This window comes from Ptychodera flava (genome assembly GCF_041260155.1).
Source record: "Ptychodera flava strain L36383 chromosome 3 unlocalized genomic scaffold, AS_Pfla_20210202 Scaffold_26__1_contigs__length_13983176_pilon, whole genome shotgun sequence".
In the NCBI taxonomy this organism is placed as follows: Eukaryota; Metazoa; Hemichordata; class Enteropneusta; family Ptychoderidae; genus Ptychodera; species Ptychodera flava.
Window position 1 is genome coordinate 5,288,962 of NW_027248280.1, and position 15,500 is coordinate 5,304,461.

Genomic DNA, 15,500 nt, shown 5'->3' on the forward strand with positions numbered 1-15,500 from the left:
TGTATGTATGTATGTATGTATGTATGTACGTAAGTATGTATGTATGTATGTTGTACCGTTCATATCGTATCGTATGCCACACAAGTCATTGTAACTGACAGGCGTGCAGGAGAATTAACTTGAATACACATTTTCTTTATTTGATGGAAATATTAATCCAAACTGCTGTCAAGTACCTGTAGTTAACAGTCTCCTCCCGGAACTCTTTAAAGTCGGAAACTGTGACAGGGACATTGTCATCGTCCTGGTCGGCACTCTTGCTAGCAAAGTGACGCTTAACGAGTTGCATTACGACAGCCTACAAAGATAAATAAAAATGTTGGTCTTTACGAATAATTTTTAATCAAACGTTAATAATGCCATTGTTAGTAGAACTTGCGATAACACATTTTCATGGTTGTGTTTTCCTTCTTTAATCGATGAAACCATTAAGAAGAGATTCATGACCAAAAGATTAAGCTTACGGGAGATGATTTGGACTACAGTCAACTAAGAAAATTCAGCAATTATATTAAACCAGTATACTGGCGGTGAAAATAGAGCAATCTGATTGGTGGAGATATGAATATAAGAGTGTTATAGTCGCGATGACACAAAGTTGGAACACATGAGTACTGAGTTTGAGAAAAATCCGGACCCCTTCAACGTTTGGTGCTAGAATTTCAGCATATCGTACGGTATAGCAATAACTATCTGAGCAATGCGTACACACACCCCATATATGCATTCGCTGTCGCTTATGCAAACATGTTGTGACTTGTCAAACTCTTGTGGTTAACCAGGCGCTATAGGTGTGGTTAATTGCCTAAATAATTTATGATTCAAGTGTGATATGTCTGATAATGGGGAAACGTAGCATGACTTTATTCACAAAACATGACACAAGGTGTGGAATTGCAAGACGAGTCACAACGGCCATCACCTGATATTGTCTGATCTTTGCTCTTTTCTTCGAAATGCTCTGCCTGAAAGTCTTCCTCTGTAACAAAAAAACAACAATTTGTGACAATTTAAAGTATGCTGGACGAGCGTTTCTGTGGCTTATCGCGACCACAACGCGAGAAATTTGCGCAATTAATTTATTTGTATGTTCCAGTCAAGCCGAACACCTTTGATTTCCTCTCAACAAGTCGCAACACGTCTGTGCTTATCCCTATACCATGACAAAAATAATGCCAGTTACTTTAAAATGTTTAAAAGTTTGTGTAAAGTTCGAATAGCAACATGTCTCTTTTAACGTTCCTCTTCAAAGTGTGGGTTTGCAAATAGTATTTTATTGTTTGTGACTCCTGACACCAAAGACAAATGATGGCGAAATTCGGTGTATGCAGGTATTTGTTTTATTGAAGGTCGGTTTACGAGTCAGTGCTCAAAATTTCATTGGTTTGGCAGTCAATCGTTGATTTTGGCGTCCGAGAGTTTCCGTGTAGGATAATACACTAAGTTTAAGGCAAGAGAAATAGGCCAAAATACGATCCCTGGTTATCATATTTTTCGCAGAGTTTACTAAAATATGCAGATTACGATCTTTAAATATTACACAATCTTGATTGAAATAAACAGCCTCCAGTCCAACGACAGGCAAACCCTTTGTTGTGAACTTTGGAAGCATTGATTCTCAGGCTATCAAACGTCGCTCACCGTGGGGGCGCTTCTACAGCTGTAACAGCAGACGATGTGCCTGAGGAGATAAAACACTGACTTGGGACTCGGTATGATGTTGAAAGGTACCGGCAGCGTAGCACCTTCGTCGAAATAACTCATCCACATCTCAGCTCGGTAGAACTTCCATTCGATGTCTGAATTTTCCTGCGATGAGTAAAAGCAATATCGAGATATGAAATCTGTTTTATATATTTTATCGATCATACTTATACGACAGAGTTCCATGAGATGGCGGCTGGAATAATTTATGAAGGAAATAGACATATTTGGTTCGCTTTCATTTACCTACACATGGTCAATTTAATAACTAGATTTATCACCATCCACTTTATGGTATTTGACTGTGTCTGTCGTTTGTCTGTGTGTTCTTCAAATATCTCCCCAGCTGAAAAGTTACAAAAGACGTTGAAGGTACAAAGGAACGTTACCTCAAAAATATGGACGAAATATATATACGTTTCAATATTCGCCTTTAATTATACAATTTGTTTTTTGTTGTCCGCGGGCGGCTAGGGTTTCCCACAAAAAGATGAAAAACAAACACAGCGTAATAAGGTACTATAGATCAAAATATCTAATTCCCTTACCTCGCCCAAGAAATACCAGTATATTCAAAAAAATTAGCGTAAGTACTATTTATGCGTGTTATTTCTGTGTTTGTTTTTACTGGACAGGAGAGTACGTTTGTGGAAAATTTGAGGACTGCAAACGAAGAATGTCATTAAAGGCACCAAACTCCTCACAAGCTAATCCTACCTCGATCCTATTGTAGGTGTTGCTCATTACTGCAATCAATAGATTTAGCAAGACCGTGAACGCGATGATCATGTACATTGCGTAAATGAAGGCGCCAAAGCCTTCAGTGGATTTGTGGTCCGCCTGGGTGTCCAAGTTCGTCAGATCCATCAGATCAAACAACGACCAAAGTAATGTTATCATACTGCTCCCAAAGCTGTGTGTGAAATAAACACTTCTGCTTTTAATTTCATTCATGTAAGGGATGCCGGATGAATAATTTAAGGTAGTATGCACCTCGATAGTGAAAGACTTATACATTTTTACTCAAAATTTCCTCAAAGAATATTTCAATCATTCTCTTTCAAAAACAAGAATAAAAATCGGGGCCCACAGGGCAAATTTTGGAACTAGAGAAACAAATTACTCAAGATTTACCGATATTTTAAATTCAAAATGGCCGCCATCCCTGTGTTAACTCTATGGAGAAAAATACAATGTTCGAATTTCGAAAAAATAAGCCGGTGAAACGTTTTCTTACTCCAAGAGTTTTAAAATAAACCCCCACAAGTGGTATATCATCAAAAAAAATTTAAAATTTGGTAGTCCGAATATCTGTCCCCGAGGCACGTTCTGCATTAAAGGGACAGTAACATTTTGATGTGAGCTCATTGGGGTGTGGGGTTATTTTTCTCATATTGGAAAATTGCAGTCGTGGTATTTTTATTGTCGTCATCCATCTGGTGATCTGTAATATTTGATGATTTTTTTCACTATTTTGGTTTTATCTTGTTCTACTCCACGACGCATGTTGAGATACACAGTATTCAGCTCGTCAACTCAGACTGTGCAGCCTGTATTGTCAAGAAGTGAATTCTGGTCCGGACTATAATTCAAATGTAAACAATAGCTGTGCAATTTTTTACAAGTGTATTGACAAGATCTAGTTTCAATTTTTCTGAGAAAACTTGGAACAAGATCCACGCCTTTCAACTTCAAGGCGCATACTATTTTAACATGTGAGACATGTATAGCCAATAAACCTTGATAATTTCTAATAAATGCGTAGTTTGGGAGTGCCCAATCACAGTATCCGATATGTACTCTGTTGTCCAATCACAGTATCCGATATGTACTCTGTTGTCCAATCACAGTATCCGATATGTACTCTGTTGTCCAATCACAGCATCTGATATGTATTCTGTTGGGAAAATATGAGTTATAATAATCTACCTTGCAAACGGCTGGTCGTCGCAGTCTGTGGAATTTGATGCTTCATAGCAATCCAGGACATCCTGCGTGTTGAATGACCAATAAACCTGAGTCATACCGAGGGAGAAAGCAATCCACACCCAAGAAAACAGGAAGAAAAACTTAAAGATGTCCACAGCTATTTTGGTCATCGAGATTTGCATCGGTCCGAAATGGCGGTCGATGACGACAAGTCTGAGTATGCGCAGCACACTCACGATGTTAGCCACGGCAAAGAGGCATTCAGAAAGCAATGTCGGGTCCCATTCTGACCAGTTGGTGCGTTCAACGCTGAAAGCAACGTCCGATTCGTACTTGTCATACCATGATTCTGCGAGCCACCAATCGCCGGAGAAGGGGGATGGACTCGAGTCTGAATCAGAGCCTGAAGCTGCAGTCCCTCCACTACTGTCGTCTGCCGTGTTGCCCTTTCCTCCAGATGCAATAACGGCCGTGAGATTTGCTATGAGCAGACGAGCCAGCTCGTTCAGCAGTTCTTCGTTATATAATGTGGTTGAGTTTTGTTCGTTTACGTCGCGTTTGCTGATAGCGAGTGAGTCCAGTGCGGCAGGGTCGGCACTCGGCGGCGGTGGGCCAGAAGGTGGGCTGGCATTTCCGGGAAGTGGGTTCACCCGGACGTTTTCAACAACATTCGTGTCTGACGTGAAAACCTGTGATGAAAAGTAGCGACGTAAACCGTCAAGTGAAAGAAATCTATGTTCTAAGTGCTGGGATGGTACATGTATAGTGTACAAATGTATACGGACCAGACAGGATTTTCTGAAGTCCAGGGTTTCGGTCAGTAGCAATGAGACACAGGCCTCAGCTTATAGGTCATTCCGAGATGTTGACGTAAATCGAAATTGGGCGTTGGTATTGAATGCCTCACGAGTGGCATGCTGAAGGCGAACGACTCTGACGCGATGGAGTTTCTCTAAAATATACGATAAAATCAAACTTGACCAAAACATCGTGAGAAGTGGCTGAAGTAGGCCAATAAATGTTATACAGTATCGACTTAAATAGTGGATTTGTTTTTGGAAATCTTACTTGAACATCCAAATAGGCAACAATCCGTAATGCAATGACACACCAATACAAAGACAATTGACACCAATCCATGATATTGTAGTAGTCGCTGATGTATACTTGCAGGCCGCTCCTCCAGAGTTCTTTGATTTCCCTCCAGGTGAAAGCTGACAGGAAAGTGAAGAAGGCGAGTCATTCCCAGTTCTAACTCATTCAAACGTGAAACACACACATATACCCATATAGCCAGTGAGGACTGGGTCGCTGGGTATCGTTGCGGTTGTAGTGGCAATGTGTAAGTGCGAAGTTCGCGAAAGCGCTATACCTTAGTACATATCTTGTAGAACTATTTTTGTCTGAAAATGTAATGCAACATTTTACATAACATTTGACTCTACAAAATAACTTGAAAGATGTAATAGTCCACGCTAGCACTGCCTCGGGAGGTCATTGAAGACTTGTGACTGTACTGTTTTTGAGGTCCCCAAAAACATTCGTCTTGAGCAGCTGGTGACACTTCAACTTGCGAAAACATTCATTCCTACTGACTAACAATTCTAACAAATTTGTCCTGCTGATATCATGCTTTCATCATTTAATACCATCTTGTAAAATAACTAAGGACCAACACTGATCCGCTATTTTTTACACTTGCATGATGACGTTTTATGTTTCTCGTATTAAAGACAGTATGTGCCTCTAAAGATAAAGACTTTTTGCTCAAACTTTCCTCAAAGAATCTTTCAACCATTCTCTTTCAAAATCAAGAAGAAAAGACCAGGGTCGCAGTGCAAAATTTGGTACTGGAGAAACAAATCACCCAAGATTTACCGACCACTGAAATTCAAAATGGCCGCCATCCCTCTGTTAATTCTACGAAAGAAAATTAGATTTTTAATTTTCGAAAAACTAAGACGAAAATTTTTTCTTACACCGAGAACTTTAAGTTGAGCCCCACAAGTGGTAGATCAGAAAAGAATTGTAAAAGTTTGAGAGTCAGAATATCTGTCCCCGAGGCGCATTTTATTTAAAGTATTTACAAGAGGCATGTTGTGAGATGACGACAATAAGCTTAGTGTTAAGGTTCTGCAGTGCGTACCGTGATCCTTCTGAGAGAGAGAGAGAGAGAGAGAGAGAGAGAGAGAGAGACGAGAGAGAGAGAGAGAGAGAGAGAGGAGTGGACACATTTAAAACTGTCTCTTTTGGCCCTACTGTAATGTGAAAGTACCAAATGGAGTGAACTCACCCACGACCCACAAGATGATGAGCCATTCAATGAGTGTTGGAGGTGGACCTCGTTCCTGCAGCAACAAAGCCCCTTGCTTCAAGCACTTGATGATGTCCTGCCGGTCGCTATACTCACTGGTGCAGTGCGATACAGAGAACTTGAAGGTGAAGGTCGTCATCAGCAGCAGAACCAAAAAGGTCAGGTATGATGTAGAATGCATCACAAATTTGACGTATCTATTAGAAAGAGAAAAAAAGTAAGGCATACTTCAGCTTTGATGTAACCTGCTGTGTACAATTGCATCTAAGAATATCTGCTTTAGGCTTTTGCTTCATCTTTCCTCAAGGAAAGTTGAAACCACCCTATTTCATGATTAGAAATAAAACAAAACGTCATTATGCAAATTTTGAGACAAGAGAAACAAATTATCTAAAATATAGCAATATGACCGTTAGCCCCACGTGTTGACGGTACAGGAAAATGGGGAAAATCCGATTTTAAAAAAGGAAAGACAGTTGCATCTTCATGTACTTCGAACACGAGTCCATGCAGGAAGGAAACTACAACAAAAATTTAGGGTCAATAAAATTGTCCCAAAAATGCCCAGTCTACATAAATGATAAAAACACTGAAGCAAAGATAAGCCTGGACAACCAGAAGTGCACGTGCATAACACACCCATGAAGAAGAATGTAAACAAACGATAAAATTAATCCGTGTTTTTCGTTTACTAAATAGTTCACAAATAGCGTAGAGTGCGACAACCACGTCTGCTCTTTTTCGTTCAGAAGAAGAAAAGTTTCCAAGGCCATTCGAATCTGAAGTTCATATTATTCATAAAATCCCATATATGGTCCTGACAAAATGAAAGTTGACATCACAAGAATTGACGTCACTGATTAGCAACCGCGAGCATCATTTCAGTATCTTTTATAAGGACTGATTTTTTTTTCACCATGAGGTGGATCGGGTAACCTTTTCAAGAAAATGCACTAATTATGTGTCAAATACACAATGATACAACAGGTAGTTTTCGTGGCAACCGCTGTGGTAACCTCAGGACTGAAACCAAACAGTACAAGGTCTTAACGCATATGATAATTTATATCAGACATCACCAAAGCCTGTTGTAAAGCCTTCATACTTACGGGATACGGGTGAATCTCGCCAATTTTCCCTTTGGTACAAGTAAGTAACAAAGAGATAGTAAGGGATAGCTGATTGCGATGAGAATGGACGACAAGATAAAAGTTATTCGGTTTTTATCTATAGTGTTCCTCAACTCCCTGTACCATTCACCAATCAGAAACTGTTGACAGTGCGCATGTGCGATGAACTAGAAAATAAAAAACGATAAAACAAACAAATAGGATATTATGATGGTCCACCCTTTTATTGGAAAGTCAGATTAACCGACATTGAATAAATGCATAGTGTACCAGTAAATTCGCCGATGAAGGCGGTATTGACGAACACAAGGTCATGCTGGAAATAGAAGACATAGTGATTGCAAGGGTGCTAGAAAATATTGTCTACCATGCCTTTTTTGTTTATTTTTTAATTTAGTAAGTATACATTCTGGAATGACAAAATTACAGGTTGTTTGTCAGCATTATTCAGTTACCCTTGATAGGACACTTTGATCGCAATTGCTTGTATCACAAAAACCGGACGTCAAATCTAGTAACATTTGCCACTGTGCAGTCTGCAAATACATAGACTATAGATTTTAGTGAGGTGTGGCAAGTATGTTAAAGTTTGTGGGGCCAGCGGAAAATATCGGCTGACTCGCAGCGTGTTTGCAAGGTTATATCTGATTGGTCGATTGTCACTATTCACAGCCACAGGGAGTCTATTTGTATTGTTTTCATTATATTGGTAAGATTCAGCCACCCAATTGGATAACAGCTTCGAAATCGCTGCGAGTCGGCCCGAAAATATGTTTGTTATGGGTTATCTCAAAAAGAGGTGTTTGTTAATTTCTCCTAAGGGTGCCTGTAAGCGCCCTCTATAAACTATGAACCAAGAACACGATATGTCAGTCATCTTGACGCTATATAGTAATACATACTCGCTTTTGTTTCAGCTGCACGGCTTCAAAAGCTCTGTTCACGGCATTTTCGTTCACGCCTCCCGCGTGCTTGTTTGGGTCGTAAGTCAGTACGGCTGTGATCTCGCCTTTGTCACGTGTCTGACTCAACAGATCGGCGGCGAACTGTTCGCACTTCAGGGACAGTTCTGAATATTCCTCTCGGAATTCGTAGTCCTCTACGCTCAGTTCTCGTAACTTTGAACTTGACTGCGTGAAAACACGAGAAGTATCAGAGAATAAGGAAGACATAAAAAGCACATGCAAAAATCGGATCGGTTTCTGCATAGTGCAAAGTTGCTGTCGTTTTGCAGATGTCACACGTTCGCTATTTGTATGTTATGGCCTGTGTGCCTCACTGTTAACTACAAACACGAAATCTCGTATTCTTTAGGCGTGTGAGAGTCTGCACATCTTCCCTTATATTCTAATATCGAGCTTACGTACCATTACAACACGTTTGATAATGAAATTGTGGATCAACATTAAAATCTGTCGGGCAAGTAGAATGACATTGTGATTTTTATCAGAATGGGGTTGTTTCTACCAATACGTGAAATATTACATCACAGTGCCTCCACGCATGCGTGTGGAGGCACTGCGACAAGATGTAGTATTGCACGTATTGGTAGAAACAACCCCATTCTGATAAAAATCAAAATGTCATATTACATCACAGTGCCTCCACGCATGCGTGTGGAGGCACTGCGACAAGATGTAGTATTGCACGTATTGGTAGAAACAACCCCATTCTGATAAAAATCAAAATGTCATATTACATCACAGTGCCTCCACGCATGCGTGTGGAGGCACTGCGACAAGATGTACTCACATTCAAAGTCAACTTCATATTTCATGAATTGGATTGTTTTATTGTGATCGGGCGTTAAAAGACAATGCAGCGGTTCGTTTCGAAGCGGTTGTTAATAACGGCGGAATATTGCTAGCTTGTTTCTCACGAGTCTATTCACTGTAGAACAGCACAGTACTTTAATATTGTGTCGACAAACGGCAAACCGAATCACTAGAATAATAGTTCATGCCATGAAAGCATTATAATTTACTTGTTCAAATATCAAACCATCGACTGTTCATCAGACCGTAAAACAAACTTTGGTGAATGTTTACCTGAAAGGCGTGTCCAATAGGATCCTGTGACGTCAATGAGATGTAGGCTTCACTGGACACGGCTTGGTAGATGTGCAACTTGGTCAGGGATAACTCCAGGGAGGTTTCGGCTCGCTGTCCGGGATCCGGCATGACGGCTCCGTATTCTAGTAACAGCTTTAACAATCAAAACGGAAACAAAATCAACACAATGCCTGCCCAGTTCTGTTGATAGTTACATCTTTCTATAATTGTAATTAATACACAATACTGTATGCAATATGGTGTTGTCGAATGTGTTTTCATACACAGGCTACAGTCCACAGTCCATAGGCCGAAAGATATAATACCAGGCCGCATATCTACAAGGCGTTTATGAGTGTAATACATCGTTAGTATCTGTTAGTTCCTGTTTATGACTACTATTATTCGACTTTTACTACTTTTATTAAAGCCCAACTAGCTGTAACTCTTGAAATTTGTTGACCTCAAAATTTCTTTCTATTCTCTCCTGGTTTTCTCTGAACTCTTCCCACTGAAGGGATATGGGTTTTTACTGCATTAGGAAACCATTCCTTTGTGAAACATTTGACAACTTAATTCCAATTTTATCAGTCATTTTGATTTCCCGCCATTTTCAAAACTTTGTAATACTACAACGGAAACGGAACACACTGTGACAGTTGAAAACATTCACCCCAATGCATTACATTTATGTGAAGATTTCAATACAGATATGCACAGCATCCACGGTTTTTGCTTTTTTGCATGGCGCTGCGATTTAATATTTGGACAAACATTTAATCGATCGCAGTGAAATCTTTATTTTGTTCAAAATTGCATATACAGTCCCAGAGGGTAGTTAACCATAAGTGTATACTATTCACACACCTAAATACGTACACTCTCACAAATTATTTAAGTTCAAAAGTAAAATCATAAAAATAATGCTAAAAGTGGGGCTGTAACATCAGACAAACATAAGGCTGCAGAATAAAGGCCAAGGCCAGCAGAAAAAGTGTTTACTGGTGTAAAATGTCTATACCTACTTTTGTGATATGGTAGTCGTTGCACTGTCCGGCTTTGACCAATGGTGTGACGCCATTCAAAGATTCCTCTCCATCGCTGGCAATGTTCAACAAATCAATGCCATGCGATTGCTGTCAAGTGAATACAAATTATTAACTGAACTGTTTGAATCAATCGGAAGAGAGTATTTCATTTACTTTTTTCATTCGTTTGTTGTTCGCTTCATTTATTCATTTTGCTCCAGCTAGTACACAACCTCTTGCATTGTCGCTTACATCTTCCAACTGCCGAGGTTGCATTTCAAGTAGTTTGCGCCTCCATGTTGGGAACTTTTGCTCAAACTTTCCTCAAGCAAACTCTTCACTATTCTCATTCAAAATGAAATAACAAAACTCCGGGGTCACCGTGCAAATGTTAGTGCTAGAGAAAAAATTTACCTGATATTTACCTGTATTGCAAAGTCACAATCATCGCCGTCGCTGTGTTCTATTTATGGTGAAAATAAATTTCCGATTTTCACAAAACTATGCCGGTGCAAAATGTATTTACTATAGGCCTGTAAGCTTGAAAATGAGCACCAACAAGTTTTAGGCTACAGGAATATTGTACAAGTTTGAATCCGAATGTCTGTCACCAAGGTGCATTCAACCTTTAAAGCTATACGGTCACCTGTAATCTAAATATGCCAATATATGGTCAAAGGGGCGTTCCTTGGTATTCAAAATGGCCATTTGAGGGCGCTGTTTTTAAAAAGCGGCCACCGCTTAAAATCTGTGATTGGTTAGATTTTCTCTTTGCATGGTAACTGTGGCAAAATTGGAACAGGTGACAGTGTACCTTTAAGGCAGAAGTCTTAAACTTCGTGAGCCTATACAGCCTTAATACGTCTTGTTTGTCAATTGCGGATGATTAGTGTATGATAAAAGCTTCGCAATTCAGACAAGTTTTTACGCAACTGTACCAATCGTTGTCAAAGTGCTTACAAGCATTACGTCACTCACACCAAACTGTTGGCAAACAACGAATGAATCTATATTTCGCATGTTTTTTGCAAATCCATTCATTAATGTTAAAATTGTCAAACTTACCCTGACTGAAGTTGCAAACTGGCAGAATACTTTGACCGCTTCATATTTCCCTTCGTCGATGGCATAGAGGAAGGCATCACAAATGCGCACACCATGATACAGAAGAGTCCGTAGAATTTCTGTTATCAAAACATTAACCGATTATCAGACACTTACTGGCATTGCACTTTTATCAAAATAAATAGATAGATATTTTGTTTGGTTACAGTGTCCTAACTTTGTTGAAATACCTTCGTCTTATATCGAGCGATAACATTATCTCGGGCGCAACCAACTCGACAAACTTTGAAAAACACTAGTTTTTGCGTTCCACGTGACCTATACTTTTCAACATAGATACTGCTTGTATGGAAACGAGGCAAACGGTGAAAGTTCAAGACAAAAGCTGCCGTAACACTCAACTCTACGGCTTCCATAACTTACCAATGTGATCGTTATTAATGGCCAAAATCAGAGACGACCTCCCTTTGTAGTCTTTCCCGTTTATGTCGAAGAGGTCGCTGTTCTGTAGAGCGTACTCAACGGCAGCTTCGTCGCCATCCTCCACTGCTTGCAGATAAAAGTCTTTCAATCTCTCGTGGGTTTCTATTATTTCAGCCATAACTCTGGTGTAAAGAAGAAGAAAATGGTATACACTTATATATACCTACCTACCTATCTTAGACAGATGGCACATACATACATACATACATACATACATACATACATACACACACACACACATACATACATACATACATACATACATACATACATACATACATACATACATACATACATACATACATACATACATACATACATACATACATACATACATACGGTAGAAATCATATCGTCTTTGAAGCATGTATGTAAAGTATGGATGGATGGATGGATTCGTTAGCAAGTTAACGTGAAAATAAATGAAGTCCGAATGTGCACCTCTCCGTCAAAGGTATGTCATTGTCTATTGCGTTGTGAGCAGTTGCCTCACTCTGGTTCATGACCTTCTCGCTAAGTGGAACCCTCGCTTTGCATCAACTGTTACAGCTTCTCAGGAAAGAGTAGGCAATGAGTTAAATCTTATTCTTTTACTTTTCTCATATACCACCCTGTCTGCACATTGCCTAGTAAACGGGAAAAAAAACCTATGTCCACTATCGGCACAATCACTTCAATCCCTGCTCTTGTAGTTCATCGGTCACGGCAGATTTTTGTGTTTCATATTACTCTGGGACATTGAGCGAGACAGTTGAAGACATCGGTGAACTCCGCGTTTTAACAGGTCTTTCACAGAATTAAAAATAATAGACAGGCAAGGATGGGCACTAATACTCATTTATACAGTATTGATGTTGATAAAAAATCCCATTCAAGACATTCAGGAGTATCGTTGAGGGCGGACGTCTGTCGACATCACGACCGAAAGGCCCGGTGATTCTACTTTTGTTGTGTTTTCCTTTGACGCATCCTTGGTGAAAGGTCAAAAGGTAGAGTGCGCTGTGCGATAGTTCATCGACCTTATTCTCAAAGGACAAATGTACAAGTCATCAAAATGGCTGAACAGTAGTTAGAGCTGCTTTAAGGGTACTACAATACTGTCCAACATTGGAAAAGGAAAATGGAACGATCGGGTGTGATAAACGTTGGAGTGAGATATTTGGACGATATAATTAATTCCCAGTCTTCGATATGCGTTGATACACTTTGAAACTGACAGAAAATGCACTGTTCACTGGATTATTTTGCCGAAACTTAAACATGTAAATTAACTTTCCCCTTGGAATAACATAAAGAAGTAGATAGTGACTCCGTGTGAAATAGGGACCATGACACCTTCCCGTCCACCGTTCCAAAGAAAATAACGATTGATATTCTATGTTCACAAGTCAACTTTGATCGAGTGTTCTGTTAAGTGCTGTCAAATTAGTTCTAAAGGCTAGAAAATACAATGAATCGGACTGGGTTTTAAGATGTTGTATCGTTCTAGTACTATTCATCGTATTCTCCGGGTCATTGACCTCAGTCAATAAGTTTGTCTGGTGACGTTGAAGGTCATTTACGGTAAAAACGGCTACACACAAACAGGGGAATGGCCATGCGACACGCAATTATGGGTATCCCCAATGACTGAGGATATGATATAGACAATACTCTTGAAATAATAATAATAATAATAATAATAATATATTCCCTTGAACGAGAAAATCTATACCACTGAATTGGCACGTCAATGAAAGTGCATGGAGGTCTTATTGTTTTGATCAGCTAGATATTGAAAATAATTTGCATTTAGAGGGCCATTACCAACCTTGCATTTCCGTCAAAGTGGCACAATTGTTTAATGTACGCAAACCCTCGTGATTTTCAACCTTTTTCCGCCGAAGAAAAAATGCATTTCTTCCTTGCTGTTACAATATCATGCCAAATAGTGGTGACTTCCGTACACCCTAGAAACTTACCGAAAATCAAAGTTTCACAGATTCATCACGCACAAAGTGATTCCTTATATCTCCTGTTGCAGAATTTATATTGACGCAGAGATCATTTTCCTCGAGGGTTTATGGTTCATTCATGAGATTGTGTCTATACATGTATTGTCCTTCGTGACGTTTCGCTTTGAACAAAATACACACAATGACAGCAAACCTGTTGAGAATGAAGTTCACGTGTTATCACAAATATACAGTTACTGTATGTGACTCTCCATTGTCTGTGATGGCCTGGAACAGTTAGGTTGTGAATAAAGCTGTTTTGTGTATTACAAAGGGCAACACGGGTAAACCTATTGAGATACGGTCAAAGAAATCTATAGAACAACAAAATACAGGTGATACAGTATCATCATAATTTAAGTCTTTCACAAGTAGGTCAGGCCACATATGCGGAGTTAGAAAGTCTGAAAAATCTTGACCAAGAAATTACAGACGAATTGAGGGCAGACACAACCAAAGAGTAATCAGTGATAAGTGTCTCGTAAAGCAAGATCGGCTGGTCCAGCATCCACAACAAACAACATGTTGTTGGTGTTTTCAAAGGGAAAGCCGCTATGCTCGCCGCTCCAAGAACTTACTTACGTAACAACTGACTCACACGATGAGTCTAATTTTAGGTGGCGGTGGTGGGAGAACCGCCTGCTTGATACAGAGTAGATTTAATAGAGGTTGTAAGGTCTGTTAACGTTGTTTTGGATATCAAAACAGCAAGTCCAGACCATACGAACCAAGGCTACTCCAAGGCTGTAATCACGTGTTGGCCGAGTAAAAGCGCCCAGCTATAGGGCGTTAACACCTTAGTGTCTCGACACGGTCCACTGAGAGCATGGATGTGAATAACTATATTTTATAGATCCATGCTGAGAGAGAGAGAGAGAGAGAGAGAGAGAGAGAGAGAGAGAGAGAGAGAGAGAGAGAGAGAGAGAGACTGACTTTGAACGGTAATTCACACAGGTTGACATTGATTATTTATTGTGAGACGTCCTTTCAAACTAAAGCCAACTTGGCATACTGTCTATCAGTTGTCACCAAAAGCTGGCGTACTAGACACACAGTCAGTGACCAAGAATCATGGTGTCCTACTTACCATTCAGTTCCCAATTCGACTACCTATGCTTTCCCCCTCGCAACGCCAATCGACAGCAACTGGACAGGGACAACACGCAACTGGACCCGGGAGTGCAACAGGTTGATCGACGTACGGGAGAAAACTTTCCCTGCGTCCTTGGGATACGCGTCCTCTCCGTTGCTCAGGCATAAAGACACGTATTTTGCATGACAAAGTCGTTGTTGTACTTTCGTGTGACAGCTAATGAAAGTCAATAATGACCTGAGTTTGTAAAGGGTGACTGCTTAGTATGGATGAGTAATTTGACGTCTAGTGAAAAGACCGCCACGCCCTTCGTTAGCATTTAAATTTCTGAGCCGAGAGCAAGGCAGGCACATTAAGGTTCTGGTCATGCAACACCCACAGGCATACGGATTGTCCAGTATGGTATGTGCAGGACAAATCTGGACTCAAAATTCCAAGCGCCTGTGGTTGAACCAGGTTGCTTGGCACCTAAATGAGTGTTGACTATATCAGAAGTGGGACAATCTACATGTGAATGTTTGATGGTCACAGTGTCAAGAGGGTTATTTCACTTATGGCGATATCTGTACAAGCGGGAAGAGTGATTTCCTGGCGAACCTTTTTTTTGAAGTTGTGCTAAAGGAGACAGTGTCCGCTATCGTTAGCATACAAATCTAAAAAGCAAAAATATTGGATTTTTTCGTCGCAGTCCGCAGTTGGCCAAGTGCAC

At 40.0% G+C, this 15,500-nt stretch overlaps 1 protein-coding gene across 2 annotated transcripts in view; it reads right to left on the reverse strand.

Moving 5' to 3' along the window:
- The window catches only part of LOC139126059 (short transient receptor potential channel 4-like), a 16,954-nt gene extending 1,929 nt beyond the window's left edge, over positions 1–15,025 (reverse strand). The window contains exons 1-15 of one of the 2 annotated variants that reach the window (XM_070692119.1): positions 14,786–14,962; positions 13,666–13,852; positions 11,645–11,826; positions 11,222–11,340; positions 10,154–10,264; positions 9,126–9,281; positions 7,980–8,207; positions 7,057–7,244; positions 5,927–6,144; positions 4,702–4,847; positions 3,634–4,322; positions 2,422–2,617; positions 1,642–1,809; positions 923–979; positions 177–298 (exon numbers count right to left, since the gene is read on the reverse strand). In XM_070692119.1, the coding sequence (XP_070548220.1) occupies positions 177–298; positions 923–979; positions 1,642–1,809; positions 2,422–2,617; positions 3,634–4,322; positions 4,702–4,847; positions 5,927–6,144; positions 7,057–7,244; positions 7,980–8,207; positions 9,126–9,281; positions 10,154–10,264; positions 11,222–11,340; positions 11,645–11,822 (2,576 nt within the window). In that variant the 5' untranslated portion in view covers positions 11,823–11,826; positions 13,666–13,852; positions 14,786–14,962. Of the gene's footprint in view, positions 1–176; positions 299–922; positions 980–1,641; positions 1,810–2,421; positions 2,618–3,633; positions 4,323–4,701; positions 4,848–5,926; positions 6,145–7,056; positions 7,245–7,979; positions 8,208–9,125; positions 9,282–10,153; positions 10,265–11,221; positions 11,341–11,644; positions 11,827–13,665; positions 13,853–14,785 lie in introns of both variants that reach the window. The other variant, XM_070692120.1, reaches the window with a different exon arrangement.
- Positions 15,026–15,500: the final 475 nt, after the last annotated feature.